Below are 23,947 nucleotides of genomic sequence, written 5' to 3'. Positions count from 1 at the left end.
GATGTCACGGGGTCGTGACGTGGCCAAAGAGAGAAAACTTCGTGTTGGGATTTAACTGTTTATTTGGGCGAACCTGTGCCCGGTAAAGGGAAAGTCTAATTACAGCAGCAGTCTTGCACAGATTGCAGTCTCGGACTGATAGCGGCGAACGCAGCGTCGGCCTTCGATCAACAACTGACAAGCGGCGAAGCGCGTCGGCATTTATACCCTTGCGTTCGAATGTTCTAGCGTTATCGCTGGCGGTGGTGTAGGTTCCAGAACAATCTGTACCGTTCGCACAGTGGGCGTGATCTTATCGAAATGATCTACTACAGTCCGGAACCTTCTCGAAACCTGCAGGCGCGGTTTGCGCCGAGAATCGTGTGGTGTTTCGGAACGATAACAAAAACTTGTGAAATGGAACGTGGCAATATGATTAAGAGAGATGCCTTAGTGGAGGGCTCCGGAAATTACGACCACCTGGGGTTCTTTTACGTGCACCCAAATCTGAGCACAGGGGCCTACAACAATTCCGCCTCCATCGGAAATGCAGCTGCCGCAGCCAGGATTCGATGCCGCTACCTGCATCTCAGCAGCCGAGTGCCTTAGCCACTAGACCACTGCGGCGGGGCAAAGTCGCATTCACTGTATTTCGAAGCAGAGGAAGTTATTTTCACGGTATTAGCTAGCAGATACGTGGCTGTGTGGTAGAAAATTTGCATGCCACCAAAACAACCCGGCTTCGATGCCCACTCCGACTCAGAATTATTTAATATTTATTTTATTTGCACCTTCCTCAATTTTTGGGTCACGCACACTATGGTGATTTCTCACTCACAACCAAATACGCCGACACCGACGGCGAAATTTCTGAGAAACGAGCTTTTTAACGTTATCACGTTAAAATTTCGAATGTGTGCAGTGTATATGTCTTTTGTCTTCCTCGGCCTCAATGTTTTCATAACAACTGCTAGACTGCTACGGGTTTACAGCGGTTAGAGAAGTAAACCAGGCTGTCACAGTGATGCCTCACCTTGATACGTATGAGAGCATGAACATCAGCGACAAATTCCAGCACCTCGTTGAGATTTTGGCGCATGCATTCACTAGCTCCTGTGTTGTACTGCAAAAAGAAGTTCAAAAAGAAAGTCGTACTATGTACCATTCAGTAGCAGGAAGCATTAAACACTTACCCGTTTTAATATTTTCGTAAAATTACTCTTTAAAATGGTAATCTTTTTTAAGGTTGGTATTGCGTAATTTTTTTCAATACAGCAAGCTCTTGCTCTTGAAAAAAAAGCAAATAAAAGGACCATGTAGAAGTCAAATTAGCCTAATATTAATAAGAAAAAGAACCAGTTCAAGAATTCTAATAATTTTTAGAATTATGAGTAAAGCTTTATCATCTGACAATTTCAGTCATTCCAACAACGGCAAAAAGCTTTTCCGTAAAGTGTATGAGCTACACTCGCACAAAATGGTTTGGAAACAGTTTGGCGAGGATGAGCACAAGTCACCCGAAACCGAGAAGGAATTATAATTAACACTCACAGTATTCTGGAGATCTTGGGGAAGTAGAAGGTCTTCAACAATCACGTTTGGGCATAGGACGCCACCAGTATCCTGAAGCACAAACTGAAAGCGAAAACATCACAATCGTGCGCATTACCGAACAGATATCGTGCAAAGAAAAAGTGCAAGGTGGCCCCGGAACAGTTCTGGTTGTGAAAAGTAAGCAATTTACCTGCACGAGAACGAGCAAGTTTTCATCTGGAATGGCAGACTTAAATTTGAGTGCCTGCACAAGTTCGAAAACTACTGTTCGTGTGAAGACCAGCTTATCTCTTTCCTAGAGAGAAAGGAAAACAAAGGAGGGAGGTTTGTCAGTATTGTTGAGGCATCAACATCGAGGAAGCAATTTAATAGCTTCACCATTGCATACTATAGTTGTTCGATAAAAATGTATTTTCTTCATCAGTTGTTCGTCATCAGTTGTTTAATTAATGCTGCAGCTGTAAAAGTTTACATACAATAAAAATTATAAACCCACCCTGGACATGTTGCGGTTACATAAATGGCAAAGTTCCAGGAGTTGCTGGTACTGGATGAGAGAGTGCTGGATGGCGTAGCTAAGGATCTTCGAGAATGGGTCCAAGATAGACTGAAACAGGGAACAGGCTGTGTTTGTTGACCGACTGATTGATTGATTTGATTGGCACAGTATTGTACGTTCTGGGTACAGGTGAATTACAGAGGGAAGGAGCGTGGACGGGAAAATGAAAATGCCCTAACACAATAGATTACATATTGTCAAGAAATGGGAGCAGTGAGATGAAAACACAAATACACAAAATACCCAGAATACCCATTATGCATAGCTCCCCTTTTTTGTTCTTTCTTTTTCTATACCGCAGGCTTGATAACGCATCCTGAGAAGGTCTTGGATTGAATGAAATCTCTTGGAATTTCGCTATGTAGGCAAGCAAGTGGTTCCAGTTGCTTGCAGTTCCGATGACAAATGACTTCATGCCTGCTGTCGTTGCTAGACTTGGAATGCTAACTGCGGCCAGCCCTGGTACGCCATAGAATAAAGAACCAGTTACTACAAAACATGGTTGGAGGTGTGTCAAACACACACACACCTTGCAGGTGTTGACGGTGGGGACGCGCAGCACGCAGAGAAGCAGCCTGAGCAGGGGCTCCAGGGGGGTGCCCAGGGGAGCCGCGCCGGAAGGAGCACTGCCACCGCCACTGCCCCCGGAAGACGACGGGGGTGCGGCGGGTGGCAGGGACAGCAGCAGCTTTCTAAGCAGAGCGTCCAGCTGTGGCAAGAAAGCGGTCCACAGGAGCGCATTCCCCTCGGGAGTCAGGCACTCCAGGTAGGTGGCCACGTTGCCCAGCACCTGCACGCCAGCCGCGGGCTCACTGGCCATCGCTCGTTCGTTAACTACGGAAAGTGCGAACAAAGATCAACTCACCCAGTTTGCTGTTTTATTAGGCTTGTGCGAATATTCGATTGTTCGGAATATTTGAACGAATATTACTGTATTCGAATTCACTTTGATTTGAATCTAAATTGTTAAAAATTTCAAAGTATTCCAAATGAACAAATAGATGTAATCCATTGTAAAAAAGATTTCACTGCATTGAAGGAGTTATAAGCCATGAAAACGCTAATAATAAAAAAAAATGCACTGCCACGAAGCCCCGCTTCAAGGTTATATGAGCACATTAACCTCGCGTCAATTCATCATTTTTAAGGGCGAATCTCCTTAAAGTCAAGGCTTGTCGGGACAGGAAAGCAGATAACCAATGCAATACAATGTTCTTGGAAGGGAATGAGGGGAGGGGGGGGCTGCAACACCCCACACCCCCTGTTAGAGCCACCCCTGCCTCATGCTGCTCAAGTCTTGAAAAAACTGACATCTATTGTAGTATCAACACATGAGCCACTTACCAGGGCCTTTCGTCTTGTGCTCCATTAAACAAGAATCAGCAAGAGAAAACAGACTAATACACGAGTCTGAACAAAGATTTCCTCACATCGACAGACTCAAGCAAGAGTACGGCAGGATAACCTCTGACTGCTTGTAATGTTTATAACTGCCAGAAACTTGTAAAACCTTCAGCAAACGGTCATACTTGGGTAAGAATAATGACAACTGCAGATATGCATCGCAAGTGAGGCTATAATCACATACCTGCAGCAGCTGCTCTCCAGCCACATGCTTGCGTTCAGTGAGCTCCTAAAACAATAAATAAACAAGTTAAAAAAATGACATGTCAGAGTGCTATATACAGTTATAAATTTGAACGTACTACTAGCACTGCTAGGACGTATAGTTTATCTGTTATAACGTATCTTAGGATACGTAATACTTCGTACGTTAAATTAGATCCCCCCAATCTTGTTGCCATTGTACAGTCGGTCAAATATTTACCTATTGTGTAGGAGTTACAGTTTTTCCTGTGTATCTTTGCCATACGAATAAATTAAGTTTCAATTGAATTAAGGACAAGTGTATGCCCATAAAGCACATGTCCGTGAAGCAATTTTTTTCAACTTCGTTCCATAATATGGTGCTGACAGACAAAAAGGTGGCCGCTGCACACAATAGCTATCGTTTTGGCCGACTGTACATGTTAATAAGAGACAAAGAAACTCCCCATGACACTATTTTGGTGTTAATTATGCGTCAGTCAGTCACTGCGCAATAGTGAGTTTCCCGATGGCTGCCAACGCAGCATTTGCAGCATAATAATGGCTTACCTCGAACAGTATCATCAGAGGCTGCATTTGGTTGAGTTCGTTAAAATCTGCCAGGGCGGCAGCCATTACCTTGAAGAAATCTGCATCTGTGCAGCACAATGAAAAAGCATGGTGGCAATGTTAGTGTTCAGAAGTGAAAAAATAAAAACAAACAACAAATCGGGAAAGTAAGACACGACAGGTGCACTAGCCAAAAAGTACAATGTTTTGGTCAAAAGTGAAAGTAAATACTAAAGACAGGAACAGTACAAAAATTTATTCATGCTAGTACCAGTGGCCCAAGGACTGTTGAACTTCAAACTTTATTTTGTACCCATGCAAGGTACAGATGACAGGGGCACAGACAAAAAGCTACAAAATCAACTTGATTAAGTTTGCATTCCTTGGCAACACGTAGCAATAAATATGTGCGTACATACGCAACATGAACAAGTGCTCTCGCCGAAAATTTCAAGCTGTGCAAAGCGTGTCTGCATTAAAGGGGTCGTGAGAAGTTCGCTCCTAAATTGACAATGTGGAACTGCCGGCATCCACAGGCACTAACGATGTGACGTCAGCGTAAGTAGAGGAGATCTGCAAGGAGACTTTGCCTGTCGAGGAATGCGGAACTCCACGATAATTGTGAGTGCGCGCAATCGGGACACCTATTAGTGTCTTTGCCATATGTAATCCACGCTAACTTGAGCTCTGCAGCTCATGTCATATTAAGCAGTGTTCTTGTGGGACGTGGATGGTGTATGGCGAAGATGCCGATGAGCGTCCTTTGTGCACGCTCGCAGATGCCTTGAAGTTCCGCGTTCCTCGATAAGCAAAGCATCCACGCAGGTCTACTGATGTCACCCAGTTAGTATGTGTGACTGTCAGTGGTGCCGCATTGCCGTTGTAAAAGCGAGCTTTCGTGACCCCTTCAAATGTCGACGATATACGAAACCCCACATGATCGAGATGATGACTGCGGAAGTGAAACAAGTGAATGAAAAGGGCGAATCAGGAAAGCAACAGTTGGATGATAATTCAAAGGGCAATGTCAGAAGCCGGATGCGAGAGCCGAAGAAGTTCGAGTTATGTAAGGAAATCAGCCGATCGCGACTGTTTACTTGGAGCTTGAGAAAACAGCAGCGATACCATTTCACAAAACTCTTCCACAAGGATTAAACCAAAGTCACCTTGTATATAGGTCTTGCATATTTTAATAACTAGGAAAAGTGTGAATGAATTTGCAGTAGAAAATGGTAATGGACAGCAGGTTGTTTGGAGGTGAAAAAGCATTGAAAATGTGCAACAAAAAGGATGTTGCATTTTAGAGTACTTGATATTCAACGTGGCAAGTACAACAAATCAAGCTTGCCTCAATATAGTAGTATAGATCTTTCAGGGCACAGAGAAACGCCTCAGTGAGCTACAAAAGACTTACGTTAAACAGATCTCACTGGCATTCAACAAAACTGATGGTGTCAGTGGGAGACAGTGGCTTAACGATGACAAGATGAAATGGTGTGTAACTATCAACCATGCTACTGCTAATGCAAAGTCTCAGTATGAGGCAACGTAGCATGTTCTAGTAACGGTTAACAAAAATTACCACAATTTTAACGCTAGGACTTACCGAAATTACCAGTGAATATCTGTTGAAAGATTCCATTGGTAGAGAGCTGGTGTAAGGTGCACCTAATGAACTGGCGTGCGACGCTCTTGCAACCGCCCGGCAGGTGAACGTTGCTGTGAGGTATGCAGTGACATTGGTGCCGATTCATTGCGCATGCACACGGTTGCAAAGAAGCAAGACATAGCCGAGTATACGCACTCAGTTTATTCACCTCATCAGGCTTAGTCAATGAAAAATCAAGAAAGCCTTGGGAAACGCAGAAAATGCAAAAAAGGCCAGACTAATGCAGCTATATATATTCAGTTGCCACAAAAAAAAAAAAGTAAGTGGCAATGGTGTAATGCGCAGTAGTATGCAAAGAATATCTGTGAGCTTTCATATAAATTTCTTTAAAAGCAAAAATTGTGAAAAACTCGCACAAAAATGAGCCTGTCAGTAAAAAGAAGTTGCTTTTCCATAAGCCAATATGAATTTAACAAAAACAGCATATTTTCTAGAAAGTCTCTAATAACAGTGGCACATGCAATGCACACGGCATGCAGGAAAGGTGTGTTGTGTGCTATTCTAGTAGGAGCAGAATTTTCATTGTTCGCTATTCTGACAAAAAAAAAAAAAAAGAAAACTTGCCACTGCATTAGGTATGCATGCAGTCTGCTCAAGTAGCAAATTCAGTTGAGTGTTGTTCAAAGCAGAAATGGTGCACTGATGTTGATGTAAAATTTTTGCAGCGTGCAACCTTCTAGGTGACAAACTCGTTAAACTTTGTTTCCATTAGTCGACATATTATAAAAACATGTCTACATGCCTACTGCTAGTGCAGAACAAAAATGTAATGTTTTATTTCAGTAGCTTTAGCAGAGATAAATAGGAGATAGCATTGGAAGCCTAAAATACCGCACACTAGAAAAAAAAAATTGGTTGAGTTTTTGACAATGTCCATGATTCTTTACCATACAGCCTAAAATTCTGTGCAACAATATTTTCAAACCATTTTAGAGTTTCTCTTTCTCTTTATTCACCCTAAAGGCTTTTTCTGAGCTTTATGTAAACCTAAAAAAGCTTAGCAAAGTACAAGAACGTTTTATGAACATCAATTTTCATTTTATCATTCCATGAATATCATAACAAAAAAGTTTTATGTGTGACACCAGTACAGGCTAAGAATAATGAGGAAAAGAAGACCAAATACATGAGCTACAGGCAAAGCTGTTATTAATTGGTTGCATTATAACAAATTTTATCTAATGAGCGTGAAACTAAAGCACATGCAGATGCATATCCTCTGAGCACCCCTCACCTTTCATGTTGCCACGGGTAGTATACTTGTGAGGCGACTCTGGAAAAAAAAAATGTACATGCAAATTCTAATGAACTTTAACGGTAAACTCTTAACTGTGCTAGTTATGGTATGTCTACTGCAAATTCACTTGCGCTTGATTCACAGCCACCGCTAGACCCAGTTTTGCTAGCTTACCAATCCTACTGCCTATTTCGAGATAACAAGCAACTTTAAGATGTACAGGTGATGTAGTTGGTTACTTATGATAGCTTATGGCAGCATGCATTGTAAACAAGGATGGCACAGAAACATAATAGACACTTTGACCTGCGTTTACATATTTCGTCGATCCTTATGTTTGTGTGTTGTCATTGCTTTTGATGTGCACTGAAATAAGCTATTAGCAATTATTAGCAATATAAAAAATTGGCCAGATATCTATGTGTTTGACCACAAATGTCGTCGGAAAATGACAGTCTTCTCTCTGGAGAGCGAGAACGAAACGTTTATTTGATGTTTTGCGTGAGAAAATCGATGAATGGTATCCTGAAAGGGCTGCGCGAGACATGAGCACCATCTGGCTGTAACCTTGGAGAACGAAAGCATCAGCAAATCTCAGAGCCCCAGGTGGGTGGCAGCGCCACATCGTGTTAGCAAAGGGTAAGAAAACTCCGCCTTTTCGTGCATAGCGTCACATTGTCGGCACACCGTAATAGACACTACGGTCTTTAGAATTACGTATCAGTGCATTGTTTAGTATAAAGAAACACATCACAAAATATTGTCATGTTGATATTGCACCTCAGTAATGCATAATGTTTGCTTTTTGATTGAAAATGTACACAAGTATGAATGCACACCCCAGATCAATATGGGTGGGCATTGAGGAAGTGGTAGAATTTTTGCCTGGTAGCCAAGTCGCTTTGGTGGACAAACAGAAAGACTGACAGACCAAAATTTCTGCATTGAAGTATACGGTGAAAGACTATTGTCTTTAAAATTATCCTGGCTTAAGAGGTACTGACACAGTGCTGTTCTCCTTATCTTTGCTTAGCTACAAGCTTTCAGCTCTAAAAACTGTGTGACAATAGTACAATGCCTTGGTTTACTGAATATGCAACGAAGCACTATTGTGCTATCACTTATCGCAACTAATTCAAAATACACGACAAATGATGTCAAATGGCTAGGTGCGATGAAAAGGACGCACTTGGCAACTAGTCGCAGAATCTCTGGAAGCAGGGGCGCAGCCAGGGCCGGCTGCCGGTGCACAAATGTGGCCAGCAGCACAATGCAGAGGCCCAGCTCCTCATCACTGTAGTGTTCCAGGGGGAGGGCACACTCAGGGCAGCGTTCGGGAACAGCCTCCTCGACCGCTGTCCTTCCTCCGCCTCCCCCGCCACTGCTGCCGGGGCGTCGTTTGCTCGGAGTCGGGCCACCACTGCTTGGCTCGGACTTGCGTGCCCGCCTGCGCATGATGATGGAAGAGAAACTTGTAGTAATTATTCACTGACAAGCTAGAGTGTTAATTACACGAGAACAAATCAAAGAAGATCACGACATGAGCACTCCTTTTTTTTGCTCTTTCCGCCTAATTAGCTTGGTGGTATAACTTAAAAAAATGATTGTTTTATCGTCAGGGTGATTTAATCAATGTGATAGCAACAAATTGTAATGCTATCCGAAGTGAGGTTGGTGGCAAACTCTTTAGGATGCGATCGCATGCAATTCTACAAAACACCGGTGTAAGAAAATGCAGCTGCTCCAGGCACACTTTTAACACTGGCTGTGTTGAGAATGCAGCACGTAGAAGGGTATTCGAGATGCCCTGATAGCTGCTGAGACAGCCAGATATTGCACATGCCTGTGCTCATAAAGCGAAAGGTGGCAGTTACTGCTCGAGGGATCCCCCCCTTTGCATCTTTTCCACACTCGCTAAAACAAGCGGGGCGTTTCTTCTCTGCTTGAGCATTAAATGACCAGTCAAAGAGGTGGGAAAATTTTATCGCATGCGCCTCGGAGCGACGGTGATGGGCTGGCTTGTTTGATCGCTGCTTCAGCCGTATTCGTCGCTCCCGCTTGTGCTCTATTACTCGCAGGTAGAAAGTAAAATTCACTGGGGGATCTTATCAATTTAGACTTCATATTTGACATGACGCTGCAGGCGCTGGCGACAGCAAAAACCCACCGTGACTGTCCAAATAATTTCTACTGCAATAAAAAATATTTAGTACAGCGTCACGCCTGTGAAATCCGAGCCAAATGCAGAGCTGGCGAGCGTCACTACCTGGTAAACTTAGATTGAGTTCTTTCTTCGTCTTCTTTCCTTCATATTTCTTTCGTTCTTTCTCCATCTTTTTTATATTGCTCCCTCTCCTTCTGTCCCTCCTCCAAACTTTCTTGATACATACCCACCTTCTGTGGCGCATACCCACAGAGGGTGGGTATGTTCCAAAGTGTCGACACCGACCTTAGTTTAGGCTTGAACAGCTTCGCTGTTAATTGAAAGCCAGTGATTTTGTCAGTGCTTGATTTCTTCCATTGCTCGAGGAAGCTGCGTATTAGTTGAGATGGGGATCCACAGAGTGAAGTTTGAAATCTTTGATAACACTTTAGTCTCAATTCACTTACTTCACCTTAGGGGTACAAAGGCATTACGTTAGGGAAAAGCTCTGTAAGGGGTTGGCATTGAATTCTTTAGTCAAGTGTGCACACACACATGAAAATAACACTAGGCCTGCGCAGGACACTCAGCACAGTCGCAGCTGAAGCTGAAACAGCGCTTCTCTAGAGCCCGTTGTAAATGCTCTATGGTCAACTAATACACAGGTACACTGGCAAGGTACCAAAAGTCATCATAACTAGGTACCAAGGTACCCACATATCATCAAGGAAGCACCCACTATGCCATTATTCATCATTCTGCGAAGAAGTTAGGTACCCGCTACACATCTGTAAGGCATTATTTGTGCACTTTGCCGATGCTGTGGCTGATGACGGTGAAGAATTATGGCCGAGTCCTTTGTAATGGGTTGGAAGCATTCAATGACCCACTCGTTACACAATTTGCATTGTTACACGCCTGCTTGTTATTTTCACTATTTTACCACGCTATATTATATATGTTAATGTGATTACTTACCAAACATCACACCCATATAGGGTCTTTTTGCGAAAGTGCGTCATGCAGAGAATCCCGGCTAAATTCTCATATTACACTGGACAATTTTCTTAGGGGCAAAGCTTTTTTTAGTCTAACCTTGTCTTGCGTCAGGCACAACCGGCAGTATCAGACAAACAGACAGACAGACAAACAGATTGACAAACAGGCAGACGGACGCACGGATGAATGGACAGACAGGCGGACGGACGGACAGAGGGATAGACAGATGGATGGGCAGACGGATGCATGGATAGACGGAGGGATGTACGGACGGACAGACGGACGCTTCGCCCCACTCATCATCCTTCACTCCATGAATATGCTGTGATTTCTTTTTTTTCTCATTATGCATGATAGTGGCTAGGGACACCAATGGTGTTTGTGGCGGACAACTATGCCACCAAAATCAGCTGTTGTGATTATTATAATGGCTTTCGATGTGAAAACAAACTAGGGTGCTGGTCAGCGACTTCCTCTCCATTGGTGTCGTGCAACCCAGAGAAGGGTCAGGTTCGCATACACAAATTTGAGCGAGAATTACCCTAATAACCTGTCATGTTGAAGATAGCGCAATTGTCTCTTCATGCCTGAAGTAACGAAACCGAAGACTCAATTGAGCCTTGGTGAAGCGGCTTTCCTCGAGTTACGCTAGGCTAACACTGTTTGACCAGTGCTGGTTCTATTGCTTATGTTAAGAAACACCATTGCAAGCATATCTTGCCTGTGTCAGAGCCACTGTGTTCTCTTCGTGCTGCTTCAACCAATGGAGTCGTGTTGCAGCGACATATACTGAATGCAAATGCATACACCAACCTTCTTCAAAAAAGAAAAAAAATCATAGCAGTTTCGATACACTTAGTCATCTAAGAACTGAACCAGAATTGGTAAAAATAAGAAGCAATATTTTGCCAAATATATAAAAAGTTACAGCGACGTTTCTTCACTTAGTGAATATGGGCAATGCATAAGCAAACTGGTGTTGTCCTCTTGAGCAATGCCTGTAGAACATCTTTGTACATTATGGCTTGATGGCTTTGACGCACTTCAAAATAGCGATTTATGGTTTGACAAATGAGGCATTCATGTTCGTCGGTGAAAGGGGTTGACCACAGCATTAAAATTATAAAATGATCGGGGTCATCGAATGAGGTGTCTTCGTGTTTGCCTGTGCAACTGAACACCATCGCAAGTGCTTGGCTCATAATTACCTCTTTCATGAAGCTTCACTGCTTTCATCTTTCTACATTTCAGCTTCAATTGTGTCCAAGTCGCGCTACTTGTACAGGCACGCTCTACTACAGAGACTTGACAAATGAAGCATGTACGTTTGAGTGCAAAAAAGTGAACAGGACCAGGTGAGAGAAGTTACTAACTGCTAATGTGTTTGGTCTGCAGTAAATGTCTCCATACCTGGCAGCACCTCCTCGAGCGTCGAGGGTGCGCTGAATCTCAATAGTGCTCAATCCAGATTTGCGTTGCTTGCGGGGGCGGTAGTGAAGCCGCGTGCGGGCTTCGTCACTTGCTCCTGCGACATCACGGAGAAACACAAAGCAGAACAGATTCAGTGTATCTGGAGACGATGGAAACACAGAAACAATGCAGTATGACAGAAGTCGGAGAAAACACCAACGAAACCTTCGATTGTGCAGAACCAACTGGCTTTCCAGTCCGTTTTGTTGAATTTGTTTCATAGAAAGTGTGTCATTACACACCATCTGCTCGTTGCAACTGGTTTAATGTTTTGCATGACAAAATGTTATCCCATTCCGCAGAGTGATGAATTGATGGCTGTTCATGATTTGTTTATGTGCTTCGTACTACGAGGAGGGTATGAGATGACAAGACAGGTGGTTCGCAAACTCACAACTGTATCACTCGCTAGAAATTTTATTTCAGCCTGCGTTAAATGCAATAAGGACATGCTGGTGCATTGCTATTTTAATGCTATGATGAAAAAAAGGTTTCTTTGATCTTTCTGATATATTTGCTACAGCAAAGCGGTGGTTATACCGTACTTGCATGGCATATCACACTGTATTAAGTAGGTAGGGCAAAGATACGGCATCAGTGTTTTCTTTTCAGTGCCACATAAGCTTATGGGACCGTGCAAAACCGTGAACAATAGCCGAGCAAAGTAAAAATGCACAACAAATCCCCAAGACCCCTTTGTGCAAAGTGCCGAGAAGGTTGCATATGGTATTCCCCTAACTCATGGTAAAGAATACACAAAAAAGAAATAACGCTGTGCTAGTGAGCATCTCCTGCAATAGAGATTTGCCTGTTGACAATTGCAAGGAGCAGGTCAACTTGCAACATATACAAGACAATGCTCACACACCGAAGTTTCGTGTGTGGGGATGCTATCAACCCCAGTAAGGTTGTCTGCGCCTCATAGCGCACGGGCATCTCGTGGATTAGCAGCATTTAGGTTCAAGAGCCGCCGAGCGAGTGGTGGTGCTAAGCTCGCGCGACTTAGGGTTAGTGCAGAGGTGCCAGCAGCACTGCACGGCTGGTCGTGAAGAGGCTATGCCGGCGTGCAACTAACAATAGCGAGTCTCTTTGGGATTCGGTAGCGTGTGGTGACAGACGTCTACTGTGGATGATCAATCGGAGGGCAACACCGTCAGTCATCTCCTGTGGATACCGTGTGGTGGTACCTTGTGTTTGTTATAACGTTTGCTTGCGAGTTGTATTGGCATATTGTACGAAGTTATTTAAGCGTGTCACTAGGGAAGTATTACAGATTCGGTTGGTGAGCTTGTTGATATAAAATCAGTGAACAACGGTACATGTGTTCATCTGCATGACAGTGTGTCTGTTTCTATGTGTTCCAAGAGCGGCATTCTAATTTCAAATAACACCACGTTGCTCGCACGGGACGATAGAAATATCAGGGGGATAAAAGAAACTTTTTTTTATCATATTAGTAAAAGAGCAATGCATCAGTACACCCTCCTTACATTTAACGCAAGCAGAAATGAAATTTCTATAAGGTGGTCTGCCACACTGATCTGCCAAAAATACGTCCATGTTAATGAAGACATGTTATATAGCCTTGCATGATGTCGTCTTTGTCTTTTCAGCCTACTTCTTGCTACATCCTGCCTTTCGCTCGTTCCCACCTATATGCTTGTTAACCTTAACCCTTATTTGGCATTTTGCATGATGTGAATAAACGAGTCGTGAGTTTTCGCCCCACGTGTTCTGTTGTCACTGTCTCGTCCCTGTCTCTTGGTACAAAGCGCACGAAGAAACCGTGTCATTGCATCAAGTTTACTCGAGCTTTGATCATCACACGAGGTCCTTGCATCGAGTGCACTCATCAAGGCTTGCTAAAGGACAACGCACGCCAACCTTTCTCGGGATGTGGTGCGGTGTCCTCGTCGTCCTTGACCTCGAGGCTGTTGGAGCCGTGGGTGAGGAAGGCAGTCTCCACCCTTCCGGCGGCACTCAGCACCTTGTCCAGGATGACGTCCTTCACAAGCATGTCGATGAGGCCTCCGCTGATCGAGTGCTCCTGAGGACGCACCCGCTCCTTTGAGGCAGCGTCTGCGGCCACTTCCGCGCCACCTTTGCTGCTGCCTTTGTCTTCTGACGGAACGGCGGAAGCCGACTGTGCTGGCGGTTGCCGCTGAGGTGAATCGACGGAGGGGTGGGCTTTCTCAACCACCGGAGAGTCCTTCCGAGTTGTCTGCGGCTGATGAGCAAGTAAAGCAAATGAGCGACTAACTTGACGAGGACAACATACCATGCTGCAAGAAACAAATAACTTTTACTTAGCACCTATCATATTGGCCCATTCAAGGGCTGTGCGTGAAAGAGCTAGTGTCTAGTGGGAAACTAATTTATAATGGGCATAATACTATGACTTGGCATTTAATGCCAACACATTCTATCACATCATTCTGCATCAGGTTGTTTTATTACATGTATGGCCACATAACACAGAATTTCTTATGTTGTACATGCCATCACAAAGGTTTAAATTATGTGTTGAGCTCACTAAGCAATTTCTCTGTAATTTATCCTCCCATAGTGCCCTAAACGAAAGACTCAGCCCAAGAAGAACCTGATCTCGAAAAAGTACTGGGGAATTTGCCAGCTTTAATCCATGTCTTTATACATAACATATGACTATATTTCTTCTGTTAGAATATTTTTTATAGACTAAGACAAGTTTCTTACACTACATATAACTCTTTTGTAATAATCTACGTGTGCGGTTCGTAATACTATTATCATTGTAGTATTCACAATAACATGCATTGCAATATTCTTTATGTGGGGCTTTGAGTCTTCCAGTCCACTGAGCAAAATCAATAAATACATTTCAGGACGACATACATATAAAAGAAAGGTAATATACAAGTAAAGCATACTGTGTAACAGCTCCTTATTGTGCTAAATATAAACGGTGACAAAACAAAGTACTCCAAACCTGATAAAGGTTGAAAAGAAGAGATGTTTGGTCTTTCATATAAAACTTAGTTCACAGAGATTGTGAACAAGGCTTACAAATAGAGATTGTGAGCGAGGTTCTGTATGGAAGCTGAAACGTCCTCTCTTTTAAACTTTCATTTGCTTGATGTACTTTCTTTCCATCATGTTTCATCCCAACAAGGCCAAAACGGGCTCCCATCGAACTTTCAATGTCATTAGGTGGTGAATAACCACCCTGGAGCTCTGCTCACCTCAACTGCTTGGATGTCAGGAAAAGTAAAGATGTGTTCAGTGCTGGCTAGCTGCACTCGCGCGAGGAGGTCGGGATCACTGCGCTTGGCGACCAAGTTTGTGTCTGTGCTCTGCGATCGTGACTTGAGTCGACGTGCGGGCGACCCGGGGCTGCTCCGTGTGTCCAAAGGCTGGCGTGTGGGCATCGGGCCTACAGGCAGCAGCCTCTCTAATGACGGAATTTCCATGGGGCCCAGCGGCTGGTGTCCGAGGAGAATGCCCCCAAAGTGGGCACCAACGCCCGGCCTTGTCTGCATGCCCCCGCCTCGGCTGGCTTCCAGAAGGAAGACGTCGGCTTGTCTGGGCTCGTGTCGGATGCGGAAATCGGCTCCGGGACCAAGGCTGCCCATTGAAAGTTGTTTGGGCATGAACGGCTTGGTACCCTTGGGCTGTGGGCCAATGGGCAGTAGCCGCTCTGGTGTTGGCCTTACCTGCACGTGCATTCCAAATGAGAGGCACGAGCATCTTGGCCTACTGAAGCTAACTGAAGCTCATGTTACGTTGTGCAAAAACGAAGAAACAACGAGACGTGAATGACAGAAGGAGCGAATATGTACCTATCACATGAAATCTTTGATTGATTTGTATTGATTTATTGATTGATTTGTAGGGTTTAACGTCCTAAAACCACTATATGATTATGAGAGACGCCGTAGTGGAGGGCTCCGGAAATTTCGACCACCTGGGGTTCTTTAACGTGCACCCAAATCTGAGTACACGGGCCTACAACATTTCCGCCTCCATGAAATCTCCGTGCGAAAAGTGCTATTTCACTACACTAAAATCGCCTTAAAATTTGATTAAGTTCCCTGAGAGGCTATAATGACAGCATATAAAGCATCTTTAATTTTTGTGAAGTGAAATGATGACCTCAAGATATTTTCCTTGAATGTTGTCTGATATGTGATCATAGACACTGGCAGTAATATTAATCTAGATTTAAGCAATTTAACTATGTTACAACTCATTCATACTCACCACCTAACCAACATGACTATGTTAAGAACTTTGACACAACGTGATCAGCTCGGGAAGGAGAGCGCTAACCATGAGTGGCTCCAGCACAATGGGACCGTGTTGCCGTTGCACATTGCAGGCCGGTGGCAGTGGCCTTGGCACTGTCACCTGACTGCTCTCCGACCTGGTCCTGTGAACGGTTTCCCTGGGCACGGCGCTTCGCAGCTTGGCGGTCAGCATGTCAAGGGACCGTTGGGCGGTGGCCGGTTCCTTCACATACACGCCAGGTGACTTCGGCAGCGCAGCAGGCTCCGAAGTGATCTTCTTAGGGCTCATTGATACCGTCCGATGAGAGCTCGTATCTTGAAAAGACTGAATGACTGCTGTATCAGCTGTCAGACGTTTTGGCACCTTCTTCGGAGACTCTGCGACTGTTGTGAGGGAACCCTCGGCGGGAGCGGTGTCTTTGGAAGGGCTAGGCTTTGGTGACTCTGCCTTGACTCTCAGAGAGCCAAGGTCGACCGCCCCCATGCGATGAATGCGAGGCTTGGGAGACTTACTGGGGCTCAGGGGCGTCGCCTGTTCCCCGTCGTCGATGTCGGTGGTAGACTTGGAGGTGAGGAGGGCACGCTCTTTCGGCGGCGTCATCATTTTAGCATCCAGGGACACTACGTTCTTGCGAGAAGATGCGAAAGCAGCCGCCGCGTCTGATGTGGCTCTCGCTTCGAAGACCTTCTTCACAGCTGCAACTTTGCCCTTAATGTCGCACGGATGCACATCCGGGAGGCGGATCTCCGGCCTTGGCTGAGGAGATCCGCACTTGCCAGCAACCGCAGTTGCAGCAGTTGTCTGGTCTGGCGGGACACTGGAAGAGTTCTGCCATTTTGAAGGGCTCTGCGATGCCTCTCTGCACCTGTCGTCGACAGCCTTTGTCTCTGCATCTGCTTCGGCTTTGTTGGGAAATACTGATTGTGGGGGTCTAGACGTGGGTTTCTCCATGGGCTCTGCTAATGACTTTTCGATATGGACTTGTGAAGAGTCCTGGCCGTCCATACCTGACGGTACAGAAGACATGGGTTGCGAATCAACAGGTGTGCCGCCCACGAGAACTGGTTCTTCTGCCAGCTGCCACGATGCGTCAGTGACCTTAATCAATTCCTCTCCAGGTAGTACGTCTTTGACCACCCTAATCCTTGCCTGCTCCGCGAGCTCTGCCATTGGCACGGAAGGTGCCAGGGCCTGGAGCTCGCCTCCAAACTCGGCCATGTCCGAGCTCTCGGATTTAGGACTCTCGGGGATTGCTTCGAGCTCCGGCTCTGCTTCGTCTTCGTCTCCGGAACAGCTGAAGTCTGCCATCTTGAGTGCCTTCCATTGGGAACGGTCACCGGTTTCTTTGCCGGATCGCAGCAACTCGCGCGAAGCTTCAGTTGTGTCATGCGTGTCACGTGCCAGGGGCTTGTGGTAGCTGGCTTTAGCCTCGGCTGTGGTACTAGACCCAAATGCAAACCGGATCTCGTCTCCGGCTAGGCCAAGGTCAAGGGGAGTGCTTCCGTCATGTTCTTGGATGTTTTCAAGGTCAACAGAAGCTGTACTTAGATCTGCATGATGAAATAAAGAAATACAAGTTAACAAATGATATGTAGCACACACAAATTTTTAAGCAGTCATTTGAAGGCCTTCTCTGAACAGTCAGGTCAGTAACCTAAAATAAAGCTTTTCATTAGAAAAGCTTTATTTTGGTTTATAGAGATGTGCGAGGACTCAACACGACACAGGCTTCAGGAGCACAACTATTACAAAACTTGATAGGACGGTTTAGTGGACTTTACTAAAGCAGGAATATGGTCTAACTTGTAACTAGTGGTCATTTAGCAGCAGGAAATTACAATATCGGAGACATTACACTGTCTTTGTTTGCACGAGTGTGGACACACTTTTCACCCAAGATGTTCATCTTGAAGTGTGGACACCCCGCCGCGGTGGTCTAGTGGCTAAGGTAGCCCTGCTGACCCGCAAATCGCGGGATCGAATCCCGGCTGCGGTGGCTGCATTTCCGATGGAGGCGGTAGTGTTGTAGGTCCGTGTGCTCAGATTTGGGTGCATGTTAAAGAACCCCAGGTAGTCGAAATTTACGCAGTCCTCCACTACGGCGTCTCTCATAATCATATGGTGGTTTTCGGACGTTAAATCCGACATATCAATTGAAGTATGGACATTTGATAGACACAAATTTCTGAATGTTAAAAAAAAAAAAAACCTCGAAAATTCCAAGTGACTGCAGTGGCATGTTGAATAGTGTTCCAGTCTTCGTATAAAGACAACAGTGCAAAACACACGCTCATTTCCCAAGACGTTTAGAGAAAGTCAAGTATGACAAGTGTGGTTGCCTTTCAATGAAGTTGTTCACATTAATTTTCAATTATCAACACATGCCTAATTGTTTTAGAGTGAAATATTCTGAGGATTACGTATGCCCTCGCGCATACAGACTGACAATGCACATGCTGATTTTGAGGGACACTAAAGAGCAAAACAACTTTCGGGTATTAGTAAAGCACAATTTCACAATACTGAAAACACCACTCTTATCGCAACACGATGCCTAGTAAGCCAAAAAATGCGCTAAAGTGGGGGTGGTGACACCAGCCTGAGATTCCTGCACAAAACACCGCGATGTAGAAAATTTTAAAGGGGTCTATTGGGTCCTTCGTAGCTTCCAATCAATAAAAATAAGCTACCTTGTCATCTGTGGGTGCCATAGACTTGGCAGAAAAAGTTCCAGAAAATTTCATCAAGCCAGTGCCACGAAAATACCAACGGTACATTTAGAAATTTCTGGCATCAAGCGCGGAGATCTTGGCCCAAAATTTCAAAATGAAACTTCAACCTTGATTTTCTCCGCCAATAATGAACCTGTGATAGTGAAACATATGGAATTACAGTTCTCAGAGTGCAGTTGGTTAATCTAGACCAGGTCATTATTCCACTTTAGTGTCCCTTTACCAATAAAATGCTTTAACATTCTGAGTGCGTTATTCAGCAATGACTGCATCTCTTCTTCAGTGATCGAACCTCGAAAAATGGGGATGTAGCTTGCATGAGCTGACACTGTTGATGGACAATCGAGTACACATCACATGACAGAGAGAATACATGACTTAACAGGGAAGCTGTTCGAGCTGCTGAATGGCCCATTGCTGTGTGTACAAGGCAAAGATAAGTAAATCCTTGCGTTCTCACCTCGAGAGCGTGATGGAACGGGACTTAAGAATGGTTCTGGAATATTCTTGCACTGGTGATTTTGGGCATCTAGCGTGTTCAGCAAAATCCGCACCAGCATTTGAACTTGTCTTGACAAAGGCGGCACTCCATATTCAAACTGAAAGGCAAATGTAAAATGCTCCTATTATGCAGCTGCACAAAACTATTTCTACAAATAGGAATTGTAAGATGTCTGCTTTTACGATAAGAATTCTTTTTTTTTTTTCAGAGGTGTTATAACTTCAAAGACTGTTTCTTACGAGGCCACGTGTTGTTTTTGATGCATGTGAATCATTCTGTTGTGGGACTTTGTTGCTAGTGTGAACAACTGTATTACAGTAACAGCACGTTAATTATAATTTCACGGGACTGGAAAAAAGTGTCTGAATAAACCAAATGCCGTAATATTGAAAGTATTGATAAAACAATAAACAAATGTCTGCAACACCAATACACTCATTTTCTCAATGAGCACGCAAATCAATTACTTAGTATTTCACATCAGAGCAGTGCAAAAGCCGCCATTTTCTTCATCCTACAACTTCGTTCTCAATGCGTTCACGATGCCCCACCCCCATAATTATTTAGCTCGAAACTTGCTCTGCACCTTTCCTTAATACGTACCGCCACCACCACCCCGTGCATGTTACGATAGTTCTTTTGAAGGTAAAATGGCTGGCCACTGTTAGTTCCTCAATCACGATGTGGTAGTTAACGAGTATAATGTCAGCATACTGACCACATCTAAAACCTCTTCATCTTCAACAGCTTCTGGCATGTTTGAGTACTCTGACATTGAGTGCGTTGCATCAAATTAGAAGGAAGCTGCTGATTGCTGGACCCACATGTAGGCGAAACCGTGAACTGATTAAGATAGCGATGTGAACAGCGCTTCCTCGCTTCCGTTGTCTGTGCACCTCGTTTTTGTACTATTGTGGTTCTTCGTTCTTGGCGCCCTCCGAGGATCATCCGAACTGATTAGGTTGCTGACAAATGTGACTGAATTAACGAGAGTTTAGTGCCATTAAACAATGCTCGTGCTGGCTGCCACCAGAAAACACTGCCGAATGATTCGATTTCCCAAATTAACGAGAGTCAAATTAATGAGCTTTTACTGTAACTGGAATGCACGAACCTCAAGCACTCAACACAGTACTTGCATTTGGCATGTGAATTTTTGCTGTGGCAGTCTTTCCTTCCCACAATGCCGCCTTATGCATGCACCGCTGCTGTAGTTATAACTGGACATGAGTTAATGTTCCGTGACTGAGCAATGTTGAAGTCCACGTGTGGGGATTACTTCATCTTTAAAGAGTCTGATCCTTGCTGAAATAAAGTATGGCACCCCAGCTCTTACAATATGGCCAGGGAGAATAGGTCAATCACTGATTTGAGCCTGAATTAACGTGTCAGGCTTTTTATCCCGGAAGCCTACAAAAACACCAGCTTGAAGAAGAAAAAAAAAAGAACTTATTTTTGAAATGTCTGCTAACCAAATCTAATTTCATTTTAAGATTAAAAAAAAAAGGAATACAGTCTTTACTCGAAAGAGATTATAACTGACTCAGAGATTTAAGTCTGCAATATAATGTCTAACAGACATTTACAGGTATGTTCCTTATCTACTCAAGCCACGAGACAGTGGATGAAGTTCCGTAATTTAACATTGTTTCTACAGAACAATACAGCATAAAAGTAAGAATATCAAGAGAGTTATACAATGGTTGAACAAGATTAACGATTGACTGTAGAAAAAAAGTTTTTTCATTAAGTAAAGTTCTTTCATTCCATTCTATAGGAACAAAAAGTAATGCAGAACTTGTATCATCACCTTGTAGAGGACCACAAGCACAGCCATGAGCCAGGAGTGCCGTGCCGGTGCATCCAGCAACCACAGCGAGTATCGGGGAGACACATGCTCATGGGAGTAGCGCTGTGGCGACGGACAGTAGATGAGCACGGGCATACACGTGCTGAGGAGCACGTTGCCGATCTTGAAGTTGTAGTCCAGCACCTGTGCATTCCAATTGAGTCTGTAGACTCACCAAATCATTTCTAAATTGGCATTTTGACATGTGGAGCCGTTAGATAAGAAAGAGAGAAGTTTTCATACTTCAAGGTAAACCAAGGTATCTTTATTTGATACGGGGCGTAACTTCCTGCGCGTCTTCTTGTAAGCTGTTTGGTTTTCGACCATGTAACCACGTGACTATGTTTTTTTGAGAGTATATATTTGAAGGGTGACGAATAATAAAACTCAGCAGCAAGTTTGCGCTTGTCCCTGTTCCATCTTTTCTGTGTCCTTGTCTTAATTAGCACACATCAGTTTACCTTGGTAGTTCTATCTCATACCTACTGCTGCTTCATACAAGGCATGGGTGAATATTTGAGTGATTAGAATATTCGAACAAATATTACAGTATTCAAATCCGCCTCTGCACGAGTTTAAGCTATTCAAAAATCAAGTATTCGAAGTGAATGAATGCATATACATTTGTTCACATGTAACCCTCTGCATGATGCAGCGAGCAATGGGAAGAAAAATTATAGGTGTAACCTTGAGAGACAGGAAGAAAGCAGAGTGGCTCAGGGAACAAACCGGGCTTAAGGATATCATAGTTGAAATCAAGAAGAAAAAATGGACATGGACCGGGCATGTAGTGCGTAGGCAGAATAACAGCAAGTTAATAAGGATAACCGACCGGTTTCCCAGAGGAGAAGGCAAGCGGGTGAAGGGGAGACGGAAGTTAGTGAGCAGAGGAGATTAGGAAGTTTGGGGGTATAAAGTGGCAGCGGCAAACACAGGATCGAGTTAATTCATTTGATTGATATGTGGGGTTTAACATCCCAAAACCACCATATGATTATGAGAGACGCCATAGCGGAGGGCTCCGGAAATTTCAACCACCTGGGGTCTGTTAACGTGCGCCCAAATCTGAGCACACGGGCCTACAGCATTTCCGCCTCCATCGGAAATGCAGCCGCCGCAGCCGGAATTCAATCCCGCGACCTGCGGGTCAGCAGCCGAGTGCCTTTAGCCACTAGACCACCGCAACGGGGCACAGGATCGAGTTGATTGGCAGAACATGAGAGAGGCCTTTGTCCTGCTGTATGTAGGCGTAGTAAGGCTGATGATGATGATGATGATAAGCCCTCCTGAAGAGGTGGTTTCACTGTAGCAGCTCCACCCTAAAATCACCTAGAAAAATCCGCATGGCTGCAAAGCCACACTGCAGCTGCATCTAGATCATTTATTTTTATTGTAATTTTTAAATGGACACTCTCGACAAGTTTTTGCTGTCAGAATTGCTGCCATGTTCTGGATAAGTCCAAAGCGATAATATCCCCTTGCGCGTCGTATGCCCAATGAATGTTGCTGACGAAGAGATGAGAAGAGCTGGCCTATGTTCATCGCAAAAAGGGCGAATGCAACTTCACCACTGAGTGTGAGGTCTACTATCGATTGCTGCACAAGCAGAGAGGAAACGTCCCGCCTGTCTTGAAGGAGCATGAAAGGATGCCGGGGGAAGGGGGCGGGGTGGCTATGTTGCTTGAGCAGCAGCTGTGAACTCCGACTTTAAAGGTGTGGTTGTGATTACTGGCATGCACGCTATCTCGCCAGGCATCGGCAAGCAGTTTGTATACCTTTCTATGCCCTGTGCTCTCAACGCGAAAATACTGGACGAAAATGACATCTTTCCCTGGAGCGGCCGCATCCCCTCACGCCAGCATTTTGTTGAGTTAAGCGAGATCAGATCTAAGAGCTAGCTGCCAGCCCTACTTCATATAACATTACAATTTGTGGCTTTCGAAATCATCACATTGCAGTTGCAATGAAACAGTGATTTTTTTAAGTTTATAAACATGCTGTAGATGCTTATATACATAACTAGGATATCTTAAAATGTAACATCTTTCACCACTTGTAAAATGTACCGCAATAATAATTCAAATCCTGTCACTATTCAAATTTGCTTTCACTTTTTCTTCGAACCAAAACAGCGACATTTGCAAACACCTAGTTCCAGTGCTTAAAAATAATGTGCAAGTTGGTTGTGTCATGACAAAAATACCCGTTTTTCTTCATTATTTGTGATATGTTATTCGAACTATGCGATTCAAAATAATTTCAAGGAATCACAATTTTGTTTGAATTCACTTCGAACCTCAAGTTTACTTTTCACCCACGCCTACTTCACATGCATAAGCATAAAAACCAACAAAGCACATAAAATGTAACAACTTTTTCACTGTTCATTACCATCCCTTGTTCATTGTCCTGTGCTGGTGCTCAATCATCAACTCATTGTGTTGCAGAAAGTTACCCAGATACCTGCCTGGCTTGTATAGCTGCATCATTTTCTATAACATATCGGTAAACGAAAATCTGCGACATAAAATTCATATGCAGAAATGCAGGTGTTTCATGGGGATCAAGATTCTCTTTTGTGCTTTACTAACAGCTTCAACTTTGGCTTGCACACCAATTTGTACTTCAGCTTCCATCAACATTTCCTGCACGGAATAATCTGACGTTTTGGCCATAAGAGTACACTGACACTGCAATTAAGGGGGAAGACTGGTTTTTGGAACCAAAAAGTGACAAAAAAATTTATTTTTTAAAATTGACATATTTGGTTTTTGCAAGTATTTTTCTATCTCTACAAATTTTCACACACCAGGAAGTGGTAATTTTTTTGT

General features: G+C 44.1%; 1 protein-coding gene across 2 annotated transcripts in view; it reads right to left on the bottom strand.

The window, feature by feature from the left end:
* LOC119168293 (protein unc-79 homolog) overlaps nt 1-23,947 on the bottom strand; it is a 101,901-nt gene that overhangs the window by 25,104 nt on the left and 52,850 nt on the right. For both annotated transcript variants that reach the window (XM_075867139.1, XM_075867140.1), the window contains 16 exons: nt 21,078-21,260; nt 19,226-19,364; nt 16,076-17,583; nt 14,989-15,459; nt 13,652-13,994; nt 11,708-11,822; nt 8,345-8,602; nt 7,153-7,191; nt 5,856-5,968; nt 4,250-4,335; nt 3,681-3,725; nt 2,622-2,882; nt 2,030-2,140; nt 1,724-1,828; nt 1,531-1,614; nt 1,013-1,102 (listed from right to left, as the gene is read on the bottom strand). In XM_075867139.1, the coding sequence (XP_075723254.1) occupies nt 1,013-1,102; nt 1,531-1,614; nt 1,724-1,828; nt 2,030-2,140; nt 2,622-2,882; nt 3,681-3,725; nt 4,250-4,335; nt 5,856-5,968; nt 7,153-7,191; nt 8,345-8,602; nt 11,708-11,822; nt 13,652-13,994; nt 14,989-15,459; nt 16,076-17,583; nt 19,226-19,364; nt 21,078-21,260 (3,951 nt within the window). The remainder of the gene's footprint in view (nt 1-1,012; nt 1,103-1,530; nt 1,615-1,723; nt 1,829-2,029; nt 2,141-2,621; nt 2,883-3,680; nt 3,726-4,249; nt 4,336-5,855; nt 5,969-7,152; nt 7,192-8,344; nt 8,603-11,707; nt 11,823-13,651; nt 13,995-14,988; nt 15,460-16,075; nt 17,584-19,225; nt 19,365-21,077; nt 21,261-23,947) is intronic.

This window comes from Rhipicephalus microplus, chromosome 6, assembly GCF_043290135.1.
Source record: "Rhipicephalus microplus isolate Deutch F79 chromosome 6, USDA_Rmic, whole genome shotgun sequence".
NCBI lineage: Eukaryota > Metazoa > Arthropoda > Arachnida > Ixodida > Ixodidae > Rhipicephalus > Rhipicephalus microplus.
The sequence above is the reverse complement of the archived record's forward strand: the minus strand, read 5'-3'. Positions and strand labels throughout refer to the sequence as shown.